The 16,404-nt window shown below is 55.9% G+C and overlaps 1 protein-coding gene across 1 annotated transcript in view; it reads left to right on the plus strand.

Moving 5' to 3' along the window:
• The window catches only part of LOC129710629 (unconventional myosin-Ic-like), a 53,748-nt gene that overhangs the window by 25,943 nt on the left and 11,401 nt on the right, over positions 1-16,404 (plus strand). Inside the window, 15 exon segments of the mRNA XM_055657769.1 lie at positions 347-466; positions 2,151-2,233; positions 3,103-3,208; positions 3,766-3,846; positions 4,272-4,363; positions 6,621-6,715; positions 6,805-6,851; positions 7,780-7,860; positions 8,622-8,696; positions 8,698-8,728; positions 9,608-9,725; positions 11,244-11,357; positions 11,523-11,599; positions 12,734-12,802; positions 14,974-15,058. Of these exon segments, the coding sequence (XP_055513744.1) occupies positions 347-466; positions 2,151-2,233; positions 3,103-3,208; positions 3,766-3,846; positions 4,272-4,363; positions 6,621-6,715; positions 6,805-6,851; positions 7,780-7,860; positions 8,622-8,696; positions 8,698-8,728; positions 9,608-9,725; positions 11,244-11,357; positions 11,523-11,599; positions 12,734-12,802; positions 14,974-15,058 (1,274 nt within the window).

Raw genomic sequence — 16,404 nt, forward strand, 5'->3', positions numbered from 1 at the left:
CTGGGGCCAAAGGATGGGGGGTGGGGCAGGTCCCCCTCTCCCCCCCCCCATCCAAATAGTGTTAATATGGGGGGTTGAAGGATTCAACTGGGTGGAGAAATGGAAGCATCCAGAATGACAGGAGAGGTGGGGTGGGAGGAGTGAGGTGGGGGGAGACTGACAGCATTGGGGTCCAGAACCTATGAAACATTTGGACAGGTACATGGACAGACAAGGTTTAGGGGGGGATAAGGGCCAAACGTAGGGCAAACGGGTTTAGTGTTGGGCTGTAGGGGGCAGCACAGGGAAGGCTGGTGTTGGGGGACTGGAGCTATTCCCTCCTGGTCATTGCCTCTCCCCCCTGCAGCTGATCAGCCCCCTGAACGTTGAGCAGGCAGCGTACGCTCGTGATGCTCTGGCCAAGGCCATCTACGGACGCACCTTCTCCTGGCTGGTGAACAAGATCAACGAGTCGCTTCATCACAAGGTAAGGGCAGGGTGTAGACTCGGCTCGCTGCTGAGGTGGGGGGTTGGGGGGGGGTCACTCCACCCACGCCCGTCGCACCCCTGTCCCAGCCTCGTCCGCTCACACCTCGCGCAGGCACCATGAACGGGACTCTCGGTAAACCATGGGCAGCACAGTGGAGCAGCAGCAGTAGAGTCACTGCCTCACAGCACCAGAGATCCGGGTTCGATCCTGACTGCGTGTACGTGCGATCTCCCCGTGACCTGCACGGGTTGTCTCCAGGAGCTCCGGTTTCCTCCCACACTCTTAAGACGTGCAGGTTTGCAGGCTAATTGGCTTTGGCAAAATTGTAAATTGTTCCTAGTGTGTGCAGGATAGTGTAAGTATACTGGTCGACGTGGACTCAGTGGGCCGAAGGGCCTGTTTACCGCTCTGTATCACTGAATTAATCTAGATTATAAAAGAGAGCATTACCTTTCCAGAGTTAGACAAAAATGCTGGAGAAACCCTTCTTCACAGACTGATGTGAGGGTGGGGGGAGCGGGAAGAAGAAAGGAAGAGGCGGAGACAGTGGGCTGAGGGAGAGCTTGGCTAGTTTACACCCCAGCTGTATGAACATTGACTTCTCCAATTTCAGGTAGTCCCTGCTTTCTCCTCATCTCCCCGGAGACAGCTCTCCCACAGCCCACTGTCTCTGCCTCTTCCTTTCTTCTTCCCGACCCCCCACCCTCACATCAGCCTGAAGAAGGGTCTCGATCCGAGACGTCGCCTATTTCCTTCGCTCCATAGATGCTGCCTCACCCGCTGAGTTTCTCCAGCATTTTTGTCTACTTTGATTTTCCAGCATCTGCAGTTCCTTCTTAAAAAATTACCTTTCCAGACCTGCTTTCTGACCCTTCCCTGCATGGGGTTACTGCAGCAGTGGTGAGGTGAGAGGCCTGGGGTCACACGGATGACTGGGAGTGGGTTGGGGAGGATGCCCGCCATCCCGCGGTGTAATCGAGAGTCACGATGTGTTTAATTGTCACATGTTTCCATTGTTCAATGGATCAGTTAAATCCTTACTTGCAGCAGCTTAACAGGCCCGTTAACATCATACACGTAACCAAAGATCCTATAGCAGCTCTGCTATAGGATCTTTGCACGTAACTGCCAAGTCCTTGCGCAAACAAAGATAGTCTGTTGAAGGTCACAGTTGAATTTATTGTATTGAATTTAAGAGCTTGAGAGTTATTGGGGAAGAAGCTGCTTTTAAATCCGGTGGTCATGTCCTTCGGGAATGTCGGGGCTTTTTTTCATACAAAATGCCTTTATTCAGAAATACAAAGTAGTAACATGATCAGAGAATGCCTATTTTGGCATTTTACAAACAAAGTTATCAAATTAAAATATTAACATTTTTATCAACAATACATTCGACCTCTCGCGGTGACCAGCGTTCAAGGACGGCCTCCAGAGTCCCCGTGGACATCGTGTGTTCCCTCTCCAGGGACACGCGGGCGTGGACGTAACCCCGGAAGAGGGGCAGGCAGCTGACCGCTGTGCGGCCGTCGACTGCCCGGTAATGCCGGGGCTTGGGAGTTGGCGGACAGGGTAATGTGGGGGAGACGGGCCTGACGCAGGAGTCGGGGTAACGTGGGGAAGTGCGGACTGGTGCCACAGTGTAGGATCCTGCTCTCCAGCTCCTCTGCTTGTCTCCCTGCAGGACTCCACTTACTCCGAGAACTACCGACCCAACATCATCGGACTGCTGGATATTTACGGGTTTGAGGTGTTCCAGAACAACAGGTAGGCTGTTGCTGGGACCGGCCGTGGGCTAGGCAGCGGGCTCTGCTCAGCACACCGCATCGCTGCTCCAACCCCTCCTCCAACCTGCTGGAACCTCCCGTCTCTCTCACCTCCCGGCTCACCCACCTCCCCTCAGTGCTGGCAGTAATTGTATATGTGTGTTCAAAATAACCATCCCTCTCCTTGAGAAATCAGCTTCAGCCTGCAATCACCCCGGAGTGGGGCACGCCTCCAGCAGTGCCTCCTGGCAAATGCCCGCTGCAGGGAGGGAGGGAGGGAGTTCTGCAGCTGCAAGGGGGGTTTCTGCAGCTGCGGGGGCGGGGGGGGGGGGGGGTTGCAGCTGCAAGGGGGGGTTTCTGCAGTTGCACTGGGGGGGTTTCTGCAGCTGCAAGGGGGGTTTCTGCAGGCCAGTATGGGGATAATGGGTCACTCTTTCGCAGAGGCCCTTGGCCCCACCTGCTGTTTCTTTGCCACAGACGGCTGTGGAAGACAAGTCAATGGATATTTTAAAATTGGAGATTAGTCTAGGTGTCAGGGGTTTTGGGGAGAAGACAGGAGAATGGGGTTGAGAGAGAAAGATAGATCAGCCATGATTGAATGGCGGAGTCAACTTGAAGGGCTGAATACCCTAATTCTGGTCCTACAACTTATGAACTGTAGGAGCAGTGGCCCTGTTTGCCGACACGCGGGCACACCTGTCTGGGGCTACAGGTCAGAGATTTTGATCAAAGGTAGAGATGAGTTATCCGTGCCCACTGGACTGCAGGTGGGCATGGACGGGCATTGAGGGGCAGAGTGCGGGTGACTGGCCGACTGGCAGCTGGGTGGTTCATGGCCCGTCATTAATGCAACCTGTCTTCCCTCTGCAGCTTCGAACAGTTCTGCATCAATTATTGCAACGAGAAACTGCAGCAACTGTTCATCGAGCTGACGCTGAAATCCGAGCAGGAGGAGTACGAGTCGGAGGGAATCGCGGTAAGGGTGGACTAACGTGCGTCAGTGGCACTCACTGCCCCCAACACCTGCACGGCAGCGAGTGTGGCCACATCACCTGGCATCAGCTACCAGCCATCGCTCCCTATCCTTCCTTCTCTGGCTCCCTATCCTTCCTTCTCAACCTCCCTCTCTCCCCCCTCACCCCTCTGTCTCCAACAATCTCTTTTACACATTCTCCTTTATGTCTCTCTCACCCCTGGGATAAGGGGGAGAGGCGTGGGGAGAGGGTGTGTAAGCATTGGGTGAAGGAGGCATGAGGTGAGGATGTAGGCATTGGGTGAGGGGATTAAGGTGTGGGGGTGTGGCCGTGGGGAGGGGGAGGCGGGTGGTGTGAGGAGGGGAGGCATGGGGAGGGGGTGTAGTGTGGGGAGAGGGGGTTAAGGTGTGGCGTATAGGCATTGGGTGAGGGGGCTAAGGTGTGGGGTGAGCGGGTGTGGCCGTGGGGAGGGGGAGGCGAGTGGGGTGAGTGGGGAAGATGGGTGTGCTCTGCATGCGGATGTGTGCCTGTGTCTCTGTAACATCTCTGTGCCTTACAGTGGGAGCCCGTCCTGTACTTTAACAACAAAATCATCTGCGACCTGGTGGAGGAGAAGCACAAGGGCGTGATCTCCATCTTGGTGAGGAGCTGGCGGGGTCGGTATAACCGGTCACCACCCCCGTCCGTCCCTCCCTCAGACAAGCCCCCACACCTCGCCCCAACCCACCCACCCTCTGTGGGCCACTGATCTCTGCACCCTCCCCTCTGCACCCCCCCCCCCCCCCACCCCCCCCCCAGCCCCCCCACCCCCCCCCCCATCTCTCCCCAGTGGATAGTTTACAACATTAATTGACCTCAACCCCCCCATGGATCACTCGCTCGCCATCCCAAACCACGCCCCTTCCCGCATTGACAGCTGACCCCCACCGCGACCACCCGCTCCCCGTTACTGGGAGGACTAGATCTCCTCCCATCAGCCACACCGGTCCCGTGGACCCCTCCCTTCCCCTCCCCTCCCCCGCGTGGAGTCTTGCTGTGCCCTGATCCCTGCCATCTTCCCTCCAGGACGAGGAGTGCCTGAGGCCCGGCGACGCGACGGATTTAACCTTTCTGGAGAAGCTAGAGGAGACGGTCGGGAGCCATCCGCACTTCATGACGTGAGAACTGGCCCCTTAACCCACCCTGCGCCCAGTTACCCGGCCTGCTCCACTGGCACTGACCCTCTGTGCAGCCAGACACAACACCCCCTCTCCCCATGGCTCCGTCTGTTTGAATGTCTCTCTCTCTCTCCCTCCCTTTCTCTGTGTGCTTGTCTCTCTCTTTCTCCCACTCCCTCTCTCTCTCTCTGTCTGTCTCTCTCTTTCCTCATCTGTCTCTCTCTCTCTCTCTCCCTTTCTATGTGTGCTTGTCTCTCTCTTTCTCCCACTCCCTCTCTCTCTCTCTCTCTGTCTCTCTCTGTCTCTGTCTGTCTCTCTCCCTCTGCCACATGTTCTTAGCAAGAAGACTTTAATTCCACTTCATGATCACAGTCCAAGCACTGAAAGGATCGAAATTGTAAAGTATTAATCAATCAATGATCAAATGACAATGGTACAATCAGTAACCACAATGCCCAGGACCTCCCTGTGGCGACTGGAGTTGACGGAAGGCACCTGGAGTCCCTGTGGGCATTGCGTGTTCCCTCTCCAGGAACATCACATCCACCCTGGGTGTGGTGACCAGAACAGTTCAGTTTAGTTTATTGTCACGTGTGCCGAGCTACAGTGAAAATCCTTTGCTGCGTTAACCAGTCAGCGGAAAGACAATACATGATTATAATCAATGCATTTACAGTTCATAGATGTACACGATTAGGGAATAACATTTAGTGCAAGGTAAAGCCAGCAAAGTCCGATCAAAGGTGGACCGAGGGTCACCAATGAGGCAGATCGTGTTGCAGCCATGGTCTAAGCCTTGTTTTATAAAACTGTCCCCACTCCGTGCTCATGCTCGCCACCCTGTCTGTGTGCTGTCTCACCCCCCAGTCCCTATCCCTGTACCTTTGCTGCCCCCTTCAGGGTTCAGTGCAATTGTGCAGCAGCTCCCTCGATTCCTGCACATTCCCGACCATTCCCAGCACTGACTTCTTTATCAGAGCACCCCCTCCCGTCAGGATTAGACCCCGCCCACCGTCGCTCTGTGGACCAGGGGCCGCGGCTTCATTAAACATATACCAGTGGGGGACCAGTGGACCACTCGGCCCCTCTGGCTCCTGCTGCCCTTCAGTAAGGACGTGGCTGATCTGACGGTCACCTCAGCTCCCTGTTCCCCTCTACCCCAGTAACCTTTCACCGTCCTCGAACGTCAGAACTCTCTCCACCTCTGCCTCAACTTCCTCCTGACCCTTGAGCGGAGACCTTTCGTCTCTGCTTATTTTTAACCAGTGGCCTTGGCTGCAGATCCTCCCACGTGAGGAGACATCCTCTCCCCACCCACCCTGCTCAGGTCCCGTGGGAATTACGTTTCGCTCGGGGGTTCTCCCTCATTCTTCAAGGCTGCAGCGGGTAGAATCCCAGCCACCCACGCACGACAGCCCAAACAGCCTGCGTCACTCAATGTCTCCAGGCATCAACATCCCTCTCACTGGGAGACTGATGCGTTGGGCCGGCAGTCTCACCTTTGCCTTGCATCGTTGAAACAAAATCTCCCCACACCCTTGTTCAGCTCAAACCATTTACTCGCTCCACCCCTCCCTCCCCTCTCTCTGTTCCCCCCCCCCCGACCATTTCTCTGTCTATCTCCCTCTATCAACCCTCACACTGCCCTACCCTCCCCGCCCTGACTGATTCCTACCCAATCACCATCTCTATCTGTGACTCTCTCTGTATCTCTCTGCTCTCTCTCCCCCCTACCAAACCTCCATATCCCTCCCCTCTCTCTCTGCCCCCCCCGACCTTTTCTTCTATCCCCTCTACCCCCCCCCCCCCCTGACTGATTCCTACCCATTCACCATCTCTATCTGTGACTCTCTTCCCTGCTCTCTGCTCCTTCTTCACCCAAACATCCATCCCTCCCTCCCTCCCTCTGCCTCCTCCTTCACTTCCTCATCCTGCCCCCTCTTCCTCCTCACCCTGTACCTCCCTTGCTGAGGCTGCTCTCTTCTCACCAAGTCTATATTTGTCTCTCCCCCTTCCCCATTCCCTCCCTCTCCCCCACACCCCCTGTCTCTCACTACCCCTCTCCCTCTCTACCCCCCCCTCCCATTCCCCCTCACACCCCCCCTCCATCTTCCCTCCAGCCACCCCACCCCCTTCCCTTTCTCTCCACCTACCCGCTCATCCCATCCCATCCCATCCTTCTCTTCCCAACCTCCTCCCTGTCTCCCCCCCCCCCCCCCCACCCCCACACACTAACAAAAGCTCCCCTTGTTGTTAGCCACAAGTTGGCAGACCAGAAGACACGGAAGACCCTGGGGAGGGAGGAGTTCCGCCTCCTGCACTACGCGGGCGAGGTGAACTACAACGTGACAGGTAAGCCGGGCGCCCGCCTCACTCCGCCCCCCCCCCCCCTCCGTCCCCGTCTGCCCAGCCGGAGCCTAACGGGGAAATGTCTTCCGCAGGTTTCCTCGACAAGAACAACGACCTTCTCTTCAGGAACCTGAAGGAGGTGAGTTCGAGACTGGCGCTGGGCGTGAGTGACACCACAGCGGGGGCAACGGGAGCAGTGAGCTCCGGGACAGCGGGTGCCGGTCACACGGGGGGAGGGGGGGCAGTGCCGGGGCTGGGACCCCCCCCACCCACAGGGGGAGGATCAGTGGGAGGGTGAGAGGGCCGAGGGGAAGGTGCTGCCTCGGGCAGTGCCAGCGTTCGGAGAGCAGTCACTGAACATCAAACAGTGCAGCAGAGGAGGAGGCCCCATCAGCCCACAATATCTGTGTCGAGCATTATGCGATCCATATCCCTCCATTCCATGTGCCGATCTAAAAGCCTCTTCAACTCCACTATCGTGACAGCCACCATCACCACTCCCGGCAGTACCTTCCAAGCACCCACCCCTCTTTACACATTGTCCCTCTCACATTGAAATGCTGCCCACTATTCCTTGACACTTCCACCCTGCTGCTGCTTTTGGAGTGTTGTGTGCAGTTGTGGCCGCCCCGTTACAGGAAGGGTGTGGAGGTTTTGGAGAGGGTGCAGAGGAGGTTTACCAGGATGCTGCCTGGGTTAGTGGGTGTTGGCTACAAGGAGAGGGTGAGTGAAGAGCCCGTGCTTGTGTTGTACTTTTCCAGGTTAAATCTCACCAGGCAGCTTGAGGGTATGACGTCCCTGGAAATGAAAGGCCTGGGCTCGGTAGTGTGTCTGGCTGTCTGGGGAAGTGTCTGCGCATCTGCCTGTCTGGGATACTCTCCCTGGTTGTTCAGGGAAGCGTCTGGCCGGGTGTCTTCCACCCGGGGGAGTGTCTGCCGTCTGGAGGAGAGTCTGCGGTGTGGGAAAACACACCTACCCCTACCCCCCCCCCCCCCCCCCCCCCCCCCCCACTTGTTCGTCTGTGTTCCCCCACCTTACCCTCCGGTGATCTGTGTCTTTTTTCCCAGGCCATGTGTGAGTCTGGGAACCGCATCGTCAGGCAGTGCTTCGAGCCAGCTGGGCGCGAGGACAAGAGGAGACGAGAGACGGTAAAGGGGGGCCGGGGGGCAGGTGTGGGGTTGGTGCTCTGGGGGTGTTGAGGTGGGACGGAGTGGGGTCAAGGTGAAGTGAGGGGTCAGGATGGGGTGAGGGGCCTGGGTGGGGTGAGGGGTCGGGGTCAGGGTGCGGTGAGAGGTTGGGGTGCGGTGAGAGGTCGGGGTGGGGTGAGGGGTCAGGTGGGAGTGGGTGCGGGATGGGGAGGACAGGGGGAGCTTGCCTTTGGTGTGAGTGAGGTGGGGAGGGGCAGAAGGTTCGGGGTTCAGTGAGCTGGGACGGGGGACAGGGAGGGGGCACCAGCTCGTGACATATCCCGGCCCGTGGAGAGGGGCCCCAGGGGTGGAGAATACCCCTTTGAGGAAGCTGTGCACCTGCATTGTTCACATCTCTACCCCTTCCTTTTATCCACCCATCTACCTTCACCCATCCCCACCCATCCCTTCTCTACCCACCCCACATCTTCTCTATGTATTCCCCGCTCTCTCTTTCTCCCCCCTCCCTCTCTTCCCCCACACCCTCTCTCTCCCTCTCTCCCTCTCTCCCCCCACTCTCTCTCTCTCCCTCTTCCTACACTATCTGCGTGTCTCTCTCCCTCTCTCTGGACCCCTCTCTCATTCTCTCCTACACTGAATCTCTCTCCGCCTCTGGACCCTCTCCCCCACCCTGTGAATCCTCCCCTCCATCTCCCCTCTCTCCCCCACCCCTCCCCACCCCTCCACCCTCCCCTCCCCCTCCCCTCCCCTCCCCTCCCCAGGCTGCGACACAGTTCAAGAACAGCCTGGCCAAACTGATGGAGATCCTGATGTCAAAGGACCCGTCGTACATCCGTTTGCATCAAACCCAACGATGCCAAGCAAGCAGGTAAAGAGCGTTCCTCCCCTCACCCCCCCCCCCCCCCCCCCGCCCTCTGCTCCTCTAATGTCTCTCCAACCCCACTGCCCCATCCTCTCTCCGCCCTCCCCATCTTCATTGCGTGGGGCTTCAGGAGCCAGGAAGGGCAGTTGGGAGGGGGCCGGGCGGAATGGGGGTGACAGGGGTTTGGGATCTGTGTAGTGGGGCTGTTTGGGGAGTGGGGCGGATTGGGCTGGGAGGATAGGGGCAAGTTGAAGTTGCTCCAGCTCCACGGGATGTTGGGTTTGGAGTCTGCAAGTGCGGAGTTACTGGAGCACGAGGCTGATTACATCAACATGGGGCTGAGATAATGCGAAGCCCCAGGAAGGGGCAATGCAGCAATAGAGTCACAGCCTTAATGCACCAGAGACCCGGGTTCAATCCTGACTACAGGTGCTGTACAGATGGAGTTTGTACGTTCTCCTTGTGACTGCGTGGGTTTTCTCCGGGTGTTCCGATTTCCTTCCGCACTCCAATGACGTACAGGTTTGTACGTTAATTGGCTCCGGTAAAATTGTAACTTATCCCTAGTGGGTAGAATAATGCTAGTGTACGGGGTAATCGCTGGTCGGTGTGGACTTGGTGGGTCAACGGGGCTGTTTCCTCGCTGTATCTCTCTAAATCTCTCAAGGGGGGGGGGGGGGGGCCCAGATTCGTTGCGCACGGTTTGGAACAGAGTGAACCCCCTCCCCCACCCCACTGGGATGAGCAGGTTAAGAAGGGCTCCAGTTTCCACGGCAACTGACACCACCCAGTCAATGTGTGGCCAGAGTGGTTCAGGGACAGGTGGGGTCACGCGTGGGGGAGCGAGTCCCGGCGGATCCGTGACGTGTTACACGCCTGTTCCAGGCAGGTTCGATGAGGTGCTGATCAGGCACCAGGTGAAGTACCTCGGGCTGATGGAGAATCTTCGAGTGCGCAGAGCCGGGTTTGCTTATCGACGGAGGTTTGAGATATTCCTGCAGAGGTAAGGAGCCGCGGCTGGGAGCCAACACCCGTGTTCCTGCACCAACCTCCCCCCCCCCTCACCATCTGACTCTCCTCACCTCACCAAGAGTCCCGACTCGAGACGTCACCCATCCATGTTCTCCACAGATGCTGCCCTGGCCCGCTGACTTACTCCAGTACTTTGTGTCCTTTTGTGGATCTGCACCTGCAGTTCCTTGTGTCTATATCTCACCTGCTCCACCTCAGGGCAACATCTCAGACTGCTCACTTCAGTTTAGTTTATTGCCACGTGTACCGAGGTGCAGTGAAAAAGCTTTTGTTGCGTGCTAATCAGCTGATGGAAATACAAAACATGATTATAATCGAGCCATTCACAGCAGACAGATACATGACAAGCGAATAACGTTTAATGCAAGGTAAAGCCAGTAAAGTCCGATCAAAGATAGTCCGAGGGTCCTCGCTGAGGTAGCTAGTAGTTTAGGACTGCTCTCTGGTTGTGGTAGGATGGTTCAGCTGCCTGATAACAGCTGGGAAGAAACTGTCCTTGGATTTTCACACATCTATACCTTTTGCCCGATGGGAGAGGGGACAAGAGGGAGTGGCCGGGTGGGAACTCGTCCTTGATTATGCTGCTGGCTTTACCGTGTCAACTTGCTGCAAACCCTCATATTGAACCAGCAGAAGGGTCTGACTCAGCCATGATAGTCCAGCTTTCATCCAACACATTTTACCCTCAGTAATTTTGCTCACGACAATTAGAATCGTGATCCTCTCTCCAGCCCCTGTCGTGGCCAGAGTTCCCGGGCTCCAAAATATCCCTGGACACCGGACGCTTCCACTCCACATATTCCAAGTGGGACAAGCAGGCATCTTGTGGGGAACCCTCCACAGCTCCGCTATCTGGGACCTTGACAGTCACCCCAGGAGCAGGCACAACCCCCTCGCACCACGGGTGACCAAATACCATCAGCGTGGGGCTGAAATGCAGCCAAATGTTGGGCCTTTAGACGCAGGTGCTGCAACCTTGCATGCTCCCCAATAACACAGTGCAGCGACTGCTGCAGAATGTGGAACGGGCAGTGGGCTGGGAGCCCGTGAAGCCACTTGTTGCTCGGCCCTGTTCTGTGCAACATCCTCCACTCACAGGATCCAACACACAAGGGGGGGGGAACAAACCGCACTGAAACTTAACAAAGGCTTGGATAGAGGGGATGTGGAGAGGATGTTTCCATTAGTGCGAGAATCTAGGTCAAAGCCACAGAATAAAAGGATGTATCTTTGGAACGGAGATGAGGAAGAATTTCTTTAGTCAGAGGGTGGTGAACATGTGGAATTCATTACCACAGATGCCTGTGGAGGCCAAGTCAATGGATATTTTTAAGGTGGAGATTGGCAGATTCTTGATTAGTTCGGAGAAGGCAGGAGAATGGAGTTTGGAGGGAAAGATACATCATCAATGATTGAATGACAGAGTTGACTTGATGGCCCGAATGGCCTAATTCAGCTCCGGGAACTTATGAGCGTATGTTGTTCCCAGGTACAAGACGCTCTGTCCTCAAACATGGCCCAATTGGAAAGGCCAGCCTGGCGAAGGGGTAGCAACACTCGTTCAACACCTGGGATACAAGCCCGAGGATTACAAGCTGGGCAGGTAAGGTACGGGGCGGGAAGGGTGCGTGTGATCCAAGCCCTCTCCTGGGGTGAGTGGGCATCTTCAGCGACTGTCCCCCAGGGAGAGACAGTACAGTCTGCTCTGTGTTGGCATCTGCCTCTCGGCTCTCAGCCAGTTTCTGATCTCCTCTCCTCCGTGTTTCAGGACGAAGATTTTCATTCGTTTTCCCAAGACCCTGTTTGCCACAGAAGATGCCTTTCAGCTGCGGAAGAACACAATCGGTGAGTGTCCGCGCTCTGCCGTCGCTGAGCAGCAGCGGTAACCCAGGCCCTCAGCGCTTTGCCACGACCAGCTCGCGGTTGCTGGTGTTCCCGGTGGCCCCACAGTGTCCAACGTCAACACCTCCGACCTGGCCGACAATGATACTTTATTGTCATGTACCTCTGAGCAGTGAAACGGTTTGTTTTGTACACAACCCAGTGAAGTCCTGTAGCAGACCTCACCTGGGCAGTACACAAGTGTCGCCACGTTTTGGCGCCAACATAGTTACAAAAGTTCACTGAACGGTCCTATCCATTGCTTGCCTCTGTCCATGACAGCAGCCCCCACCCCCCCCCTCACCCTGCCCTCCACCGGATCCCCCCCCCCCCCCCCCCCCCCGCCATTCTTGGCGCCCCCCCCCCCCCCCCACGCTCCGCCAGATTCCCCTTTGTTCTCTGTGCCCCCTTCCCCCTAACCGCGCCGCCCCCCCCCACTTCACTCTCCGACGGCCGTCCTCACCCGACTACCTTCCCTGTTCTCCAGCCCTCCTCGTGGCCCATTGTCCCTTCTCACCCCCCCCCCTCGCTCCCCTACGGCCCCCTTTAAAACCTCCCAACACAACGCAGGGTTGTTCCAAACCTGGACACTGCCCTCAGCCAGCGGGAGCAGCGTCCAGTTCTGTAGAGTGGGGGGGGGGGGGGGGGGGGGGAGAATGATTGGGAAGGGGAACCATTGCAGAGCTCGATGTCTCGGCTGCTGTTACCCTGATTAGTAGCCGTGCACGGTTCAGGCGGAGGCGATGAGCTGTGCGGTGGTGGGGCTGGACGAGGTTCAAGGCACTGGGAGCGTGGAGCCACTGAACACAATTGTTAGTTGAGCACCTGCACACGTTACAAGCCTGGGCCCGCTCTCAGGCTGCTTGCTGTGACTTGCAGTGGAATGAGCTTGGGAAAGGACAGGGGGGCGATTGGGTGAGTATGGGACGGGCCAGGTGGACAAGGTGCTGGACTGGGAAGGCTGGGAGCAGAGCTTGCTAAGGGTGGGGGTTAGGGGTTGACAGAGGGTATGTGTGATGGACGAGGCAGATTGTGCTGTGGGGGGGGGGGGGGGTTTGAGGGACCAGGCCTATTCACAGAAGCCCTCTCTGTCCGCAGCCACGACGATCCAGGCGGAATGGCGGGGATACCACCAGAGACAGAAATACCAGAAGCTGCGCTCCTCAGGTAAGACCAGATACCCGAGGATGTACAATGGTCTCTGATCATACGCGTGAGGGTCCCGCAGTCCCTGGACACAAGGAATTGATTTAGGAGCAGACCATTCTGCCCTCCATCCTGTCCCATCCAATGGCTGCTAAAGCTATGCCTCACCTAGTTCCCAACATCCTCTGATCCCCTCAGATTCCCAAAGCTTCTCCTCTGGATGCTCCCCTCACAGAGTGGGACGCCCTCAGTTGAGGAAGTAACCAGGAAGGTTGATGAAGGCAGGGTGGCCGATGTTGTCTATGTGGCCTTTGGAAAGGGCTTTTTAAGGTTCAGCATGGTAGGCTGCTCTGGAGGTTAGATCACATGAGATACAGAGAGAGCTAGGTAAATGGATATAGTGTTGGCTTCATGGTAGGAAGGTGGCGGTGGAAGGGTGTTTCTGCACTGGAGGCCCATGACTGGGGATTGATGCTGGGCCCATTGCTGTTTGTCATCCATATCAACGATTTGCGTGAGAATGTGCCATGCATGGTTTGTGAATTTGCAGATGACACTAAAATAGGCAGCATCATAGACGGTGAAGGAGGCTATCGAGAATCACAGCGAGATCTTGATCAGCTGGGTGAGTGAGACCGGACTTTAATTCAGAATGTCATACCTGGGTGAGATTTGTACATTCAATGATAGAGCCTCAGAGAATGTTGCAGAGCAGAGAGATCTGGGTTCCCTGAAAGTGGCAAGGTGCCAGGTGGACAGGGTGGTGAATAAGGTGTAGGAAGGAACTGGTTTGCACCGAAGATAGACTCAAATACTGGGGTAACTCAATGGTGTCAAGCAGCATCTCTGGAGATGACATTTTGAGCTGAGATCCTTCTTCAGAAGGTGTTTGGCATGCTTGCATTTATTGGGAAGGGAACTGAGGACAAAGTTGGGACAAATTGTTGTTGAGATCACATAGAGTACTGTGTGCAGTTTTGGTCACCCAGCTAGAGGAAGGATATCATTAAAGTTGGGCAGGGTGCGGAAGAGATTCACTGGGATGTTACCGAGATTTACGGTCTTCAGTTATAGAAAGAGGATGGATGGGGATGTCAGGCTTTTTCTTTGAAACTTAGGAGGCCGAGGAGGGAACGTCTTGAGGTGTACGAGACCAAGAGGGGGCACAGATAAAGTGAATGCTCACACTCTTTTTTCCCAGGATAGAGGATTCTAAAACTACAGGGTGTAGATTTAAGGTGAGAGGGAAGAGATTTAATAGACAACCAGTGAGCGCTTTAGAAACAGATAGAATAGCACATGTCAAATGGGCAGATACAAGGTAGGAAGGCTTCAGAGGGCTATGGGCCAAATGCAGGCAAATGGGACCAGCCCCGATTGTAAACTTGGTCAGTGTGGATAAGGTGGGCCGAAGGGCCTGTTTCCTTGTTGTGCAGCTCCATAACTAAGTGTGAGACGTAACATTTTTGGAACGTCTCAATCAGTGTTGCAGAAGAGAGGGACTTTGGAGGACATGTACATAAAGTGGTGTTACAGGCAGATATCTCTGAGGATGTTGTCAGAACCTGTTGGCCTGAATAATAGAGAGATGCTGGGCTAGGGCTTCATTCCTTGGAGTGCAGGAGACTGAGGGGTGATCTTATAGAGATGAATAAGATCATGAGGAGAATAGATTGGGTGAATGTATTTCTATGAGATCTTGCTATCGCATCCACTCCCTACACACCAGGGGGGGGGCGGGGGGGGGCGGGCTTGGGGGGGGGGGGGGGGGCAATTTAGGGCCAATTAGCTGACAAACTCTCACATCTTTGAGGAAACCGGACCATCTGGAGGAAGTCCACACGGTCACATAGGGAACATGCAAACTCCACAGAGACAGCATCTGAGGTCAAGATTAAATCCAGGTCTCTACCCGCTGCAACTCTGTGCAGCCCCTTCTTCGGATAATTTCCCTCCACAAACGCCGCATGGTCCGCACTTTGTTCCTCCACCTCTCTGTTCGTGACAATCGCATTGACGGGTGGAGCAGCCTCGGGGGTGGAGTGGCTGCTGATCCGTGTTGCCTGTTGTGGTATCGCGTGTGTGGGGAGGGCGAGGGTGTGAGAGGAGTGGGCACGATATCGGATGTGCCGACGGCCTGGGCAGTGTGAGGGGTCTGGGCTGCCAACCTGACCCTGTGCCCGTTCCTGCAGCAATCACTATCCAGTCGTGGTGGAGGGGAGAGATGGGGCGGCAGGTGGCAACTCGCAGGAAGAACGCCGCTGAAAAAATCCGCAGGTAAGCTGCCGTGCGGCTTGTGTCCCGGGCCTCCGCGCACGGAACGTTCCAGAACCGACACTGACAACCGCGGGGCAGTGTAGCCTTCGCACCATAGAAGTGCCTTGAATGGACCTCTCCAACAATGGTCTAACCACCAGCACAGAGGGAGAGCCGCTGGCTCACAGCACCAGAGAACTAGGTTCAATCCTGGCCTCGGGGGCTGTCTGTGTGGAGTTCGCACGTTCTCCCTGTGACCGTGCGGGGTGTCCTCCAGGTGCTCCAGTTTCCTCCCACTTCTCAAAGGTTTGCAGATTAATTGGGGGCAACGCTTTGACCGGAGGCATATTGGATCGGGAATATTCTCCAGTCCGAAGAAAGGTCACCAGTCCATTCCCTCCACAGATGCTGTCTGACTCCCTAGCTTCTTCCAGCACTTTGTGTTATCATTTATTATATATATTTTTTGTTCATTGTTGATGTGGGAGATGCAAGTGGAGGAAACTTGTGGAATGGACACAGCGGCACCAAGCTCAGGGTCCGACAACCAGTTTCAGTGCTGTTGGTGCTACCCTCACCACTGATGTCACCAGCGGCAGCCCTCAGCTCAGGGTGTGGTTAGCAGTAGCCTGACCCCAGGGGGAGCCACAACCATTCTACTGGAGGACCATGTGCAACGGCCTCGAGATGGGGCGAGGTGGAGTGGCACGGGATCAAGCTCACTACGCACTTGGCAGGGAGGGTGTCAACATGGGAACCGTGGTGGGACAGGAGAGGGGTGCATGGCCTTAGAATCCTGCAGCCTCGTCCCTGACTGTACAACCATCCGCCGCTAGTTTCATGAGACAATGTACTTTGTCCCGTTCTCTCTCTCTCCCTCTCTTTTTATTCCTCTCCCCATGCTCTCTTCACCCCCTCTTGTCTTCACGCTCTCCGCTTTCTCTCTCTCCTTTCCCTATCTCTTGCCCTTTCCCCTCTCTCTCCCCCTCATTCTCACCTTTTTTCTTTGTTCTGTCTTGTGCCCCCATCTCTATCTCTCCTTCTTCCCCTTTCCCTCTCGACCTTTCCCTCCCTCGCTCCTGTGCCAACTCTCTCTTTCACCCTCTCTTTTTTTTAAAATCTCTTTTGGCCTCATTTCCTCCTCTCTCCTCTCCTCTCTTCCACTCTCTCTCCTGCCTACTTTCCCCCCCTCCCCCCTCTTTCTCTCTCCCTCTCCCTCTCCCCCTCTCTCTCGTGCCCTCATCCCTCTTACCATGTTTCTTTCTTTCCCGCTATGCTCTTTCTCTCTCTCTGTCTCTCTCTCTCTCTCTCTTCCCATTCCTCCTCACTCTCTTTCCCACCATTTCTCTCTCTCACCCTCCTTTCTC

This window comes from Leucoraja erinacea, chromosome 28 (assembly GCF_028641065.1).
Source record: "Leucoraja erinacea ecotype New England chromosome 28, Leri_hhj_1, whole genome shotgun sequence".
NCBI classification, from domain to species: domain Eukaryota; kingdom Metazoa; phylum Chordata; class Chondrichthyes; order Rajiformes; family Rajidae; genus Leucoraja; species Leucoraja erinaceus.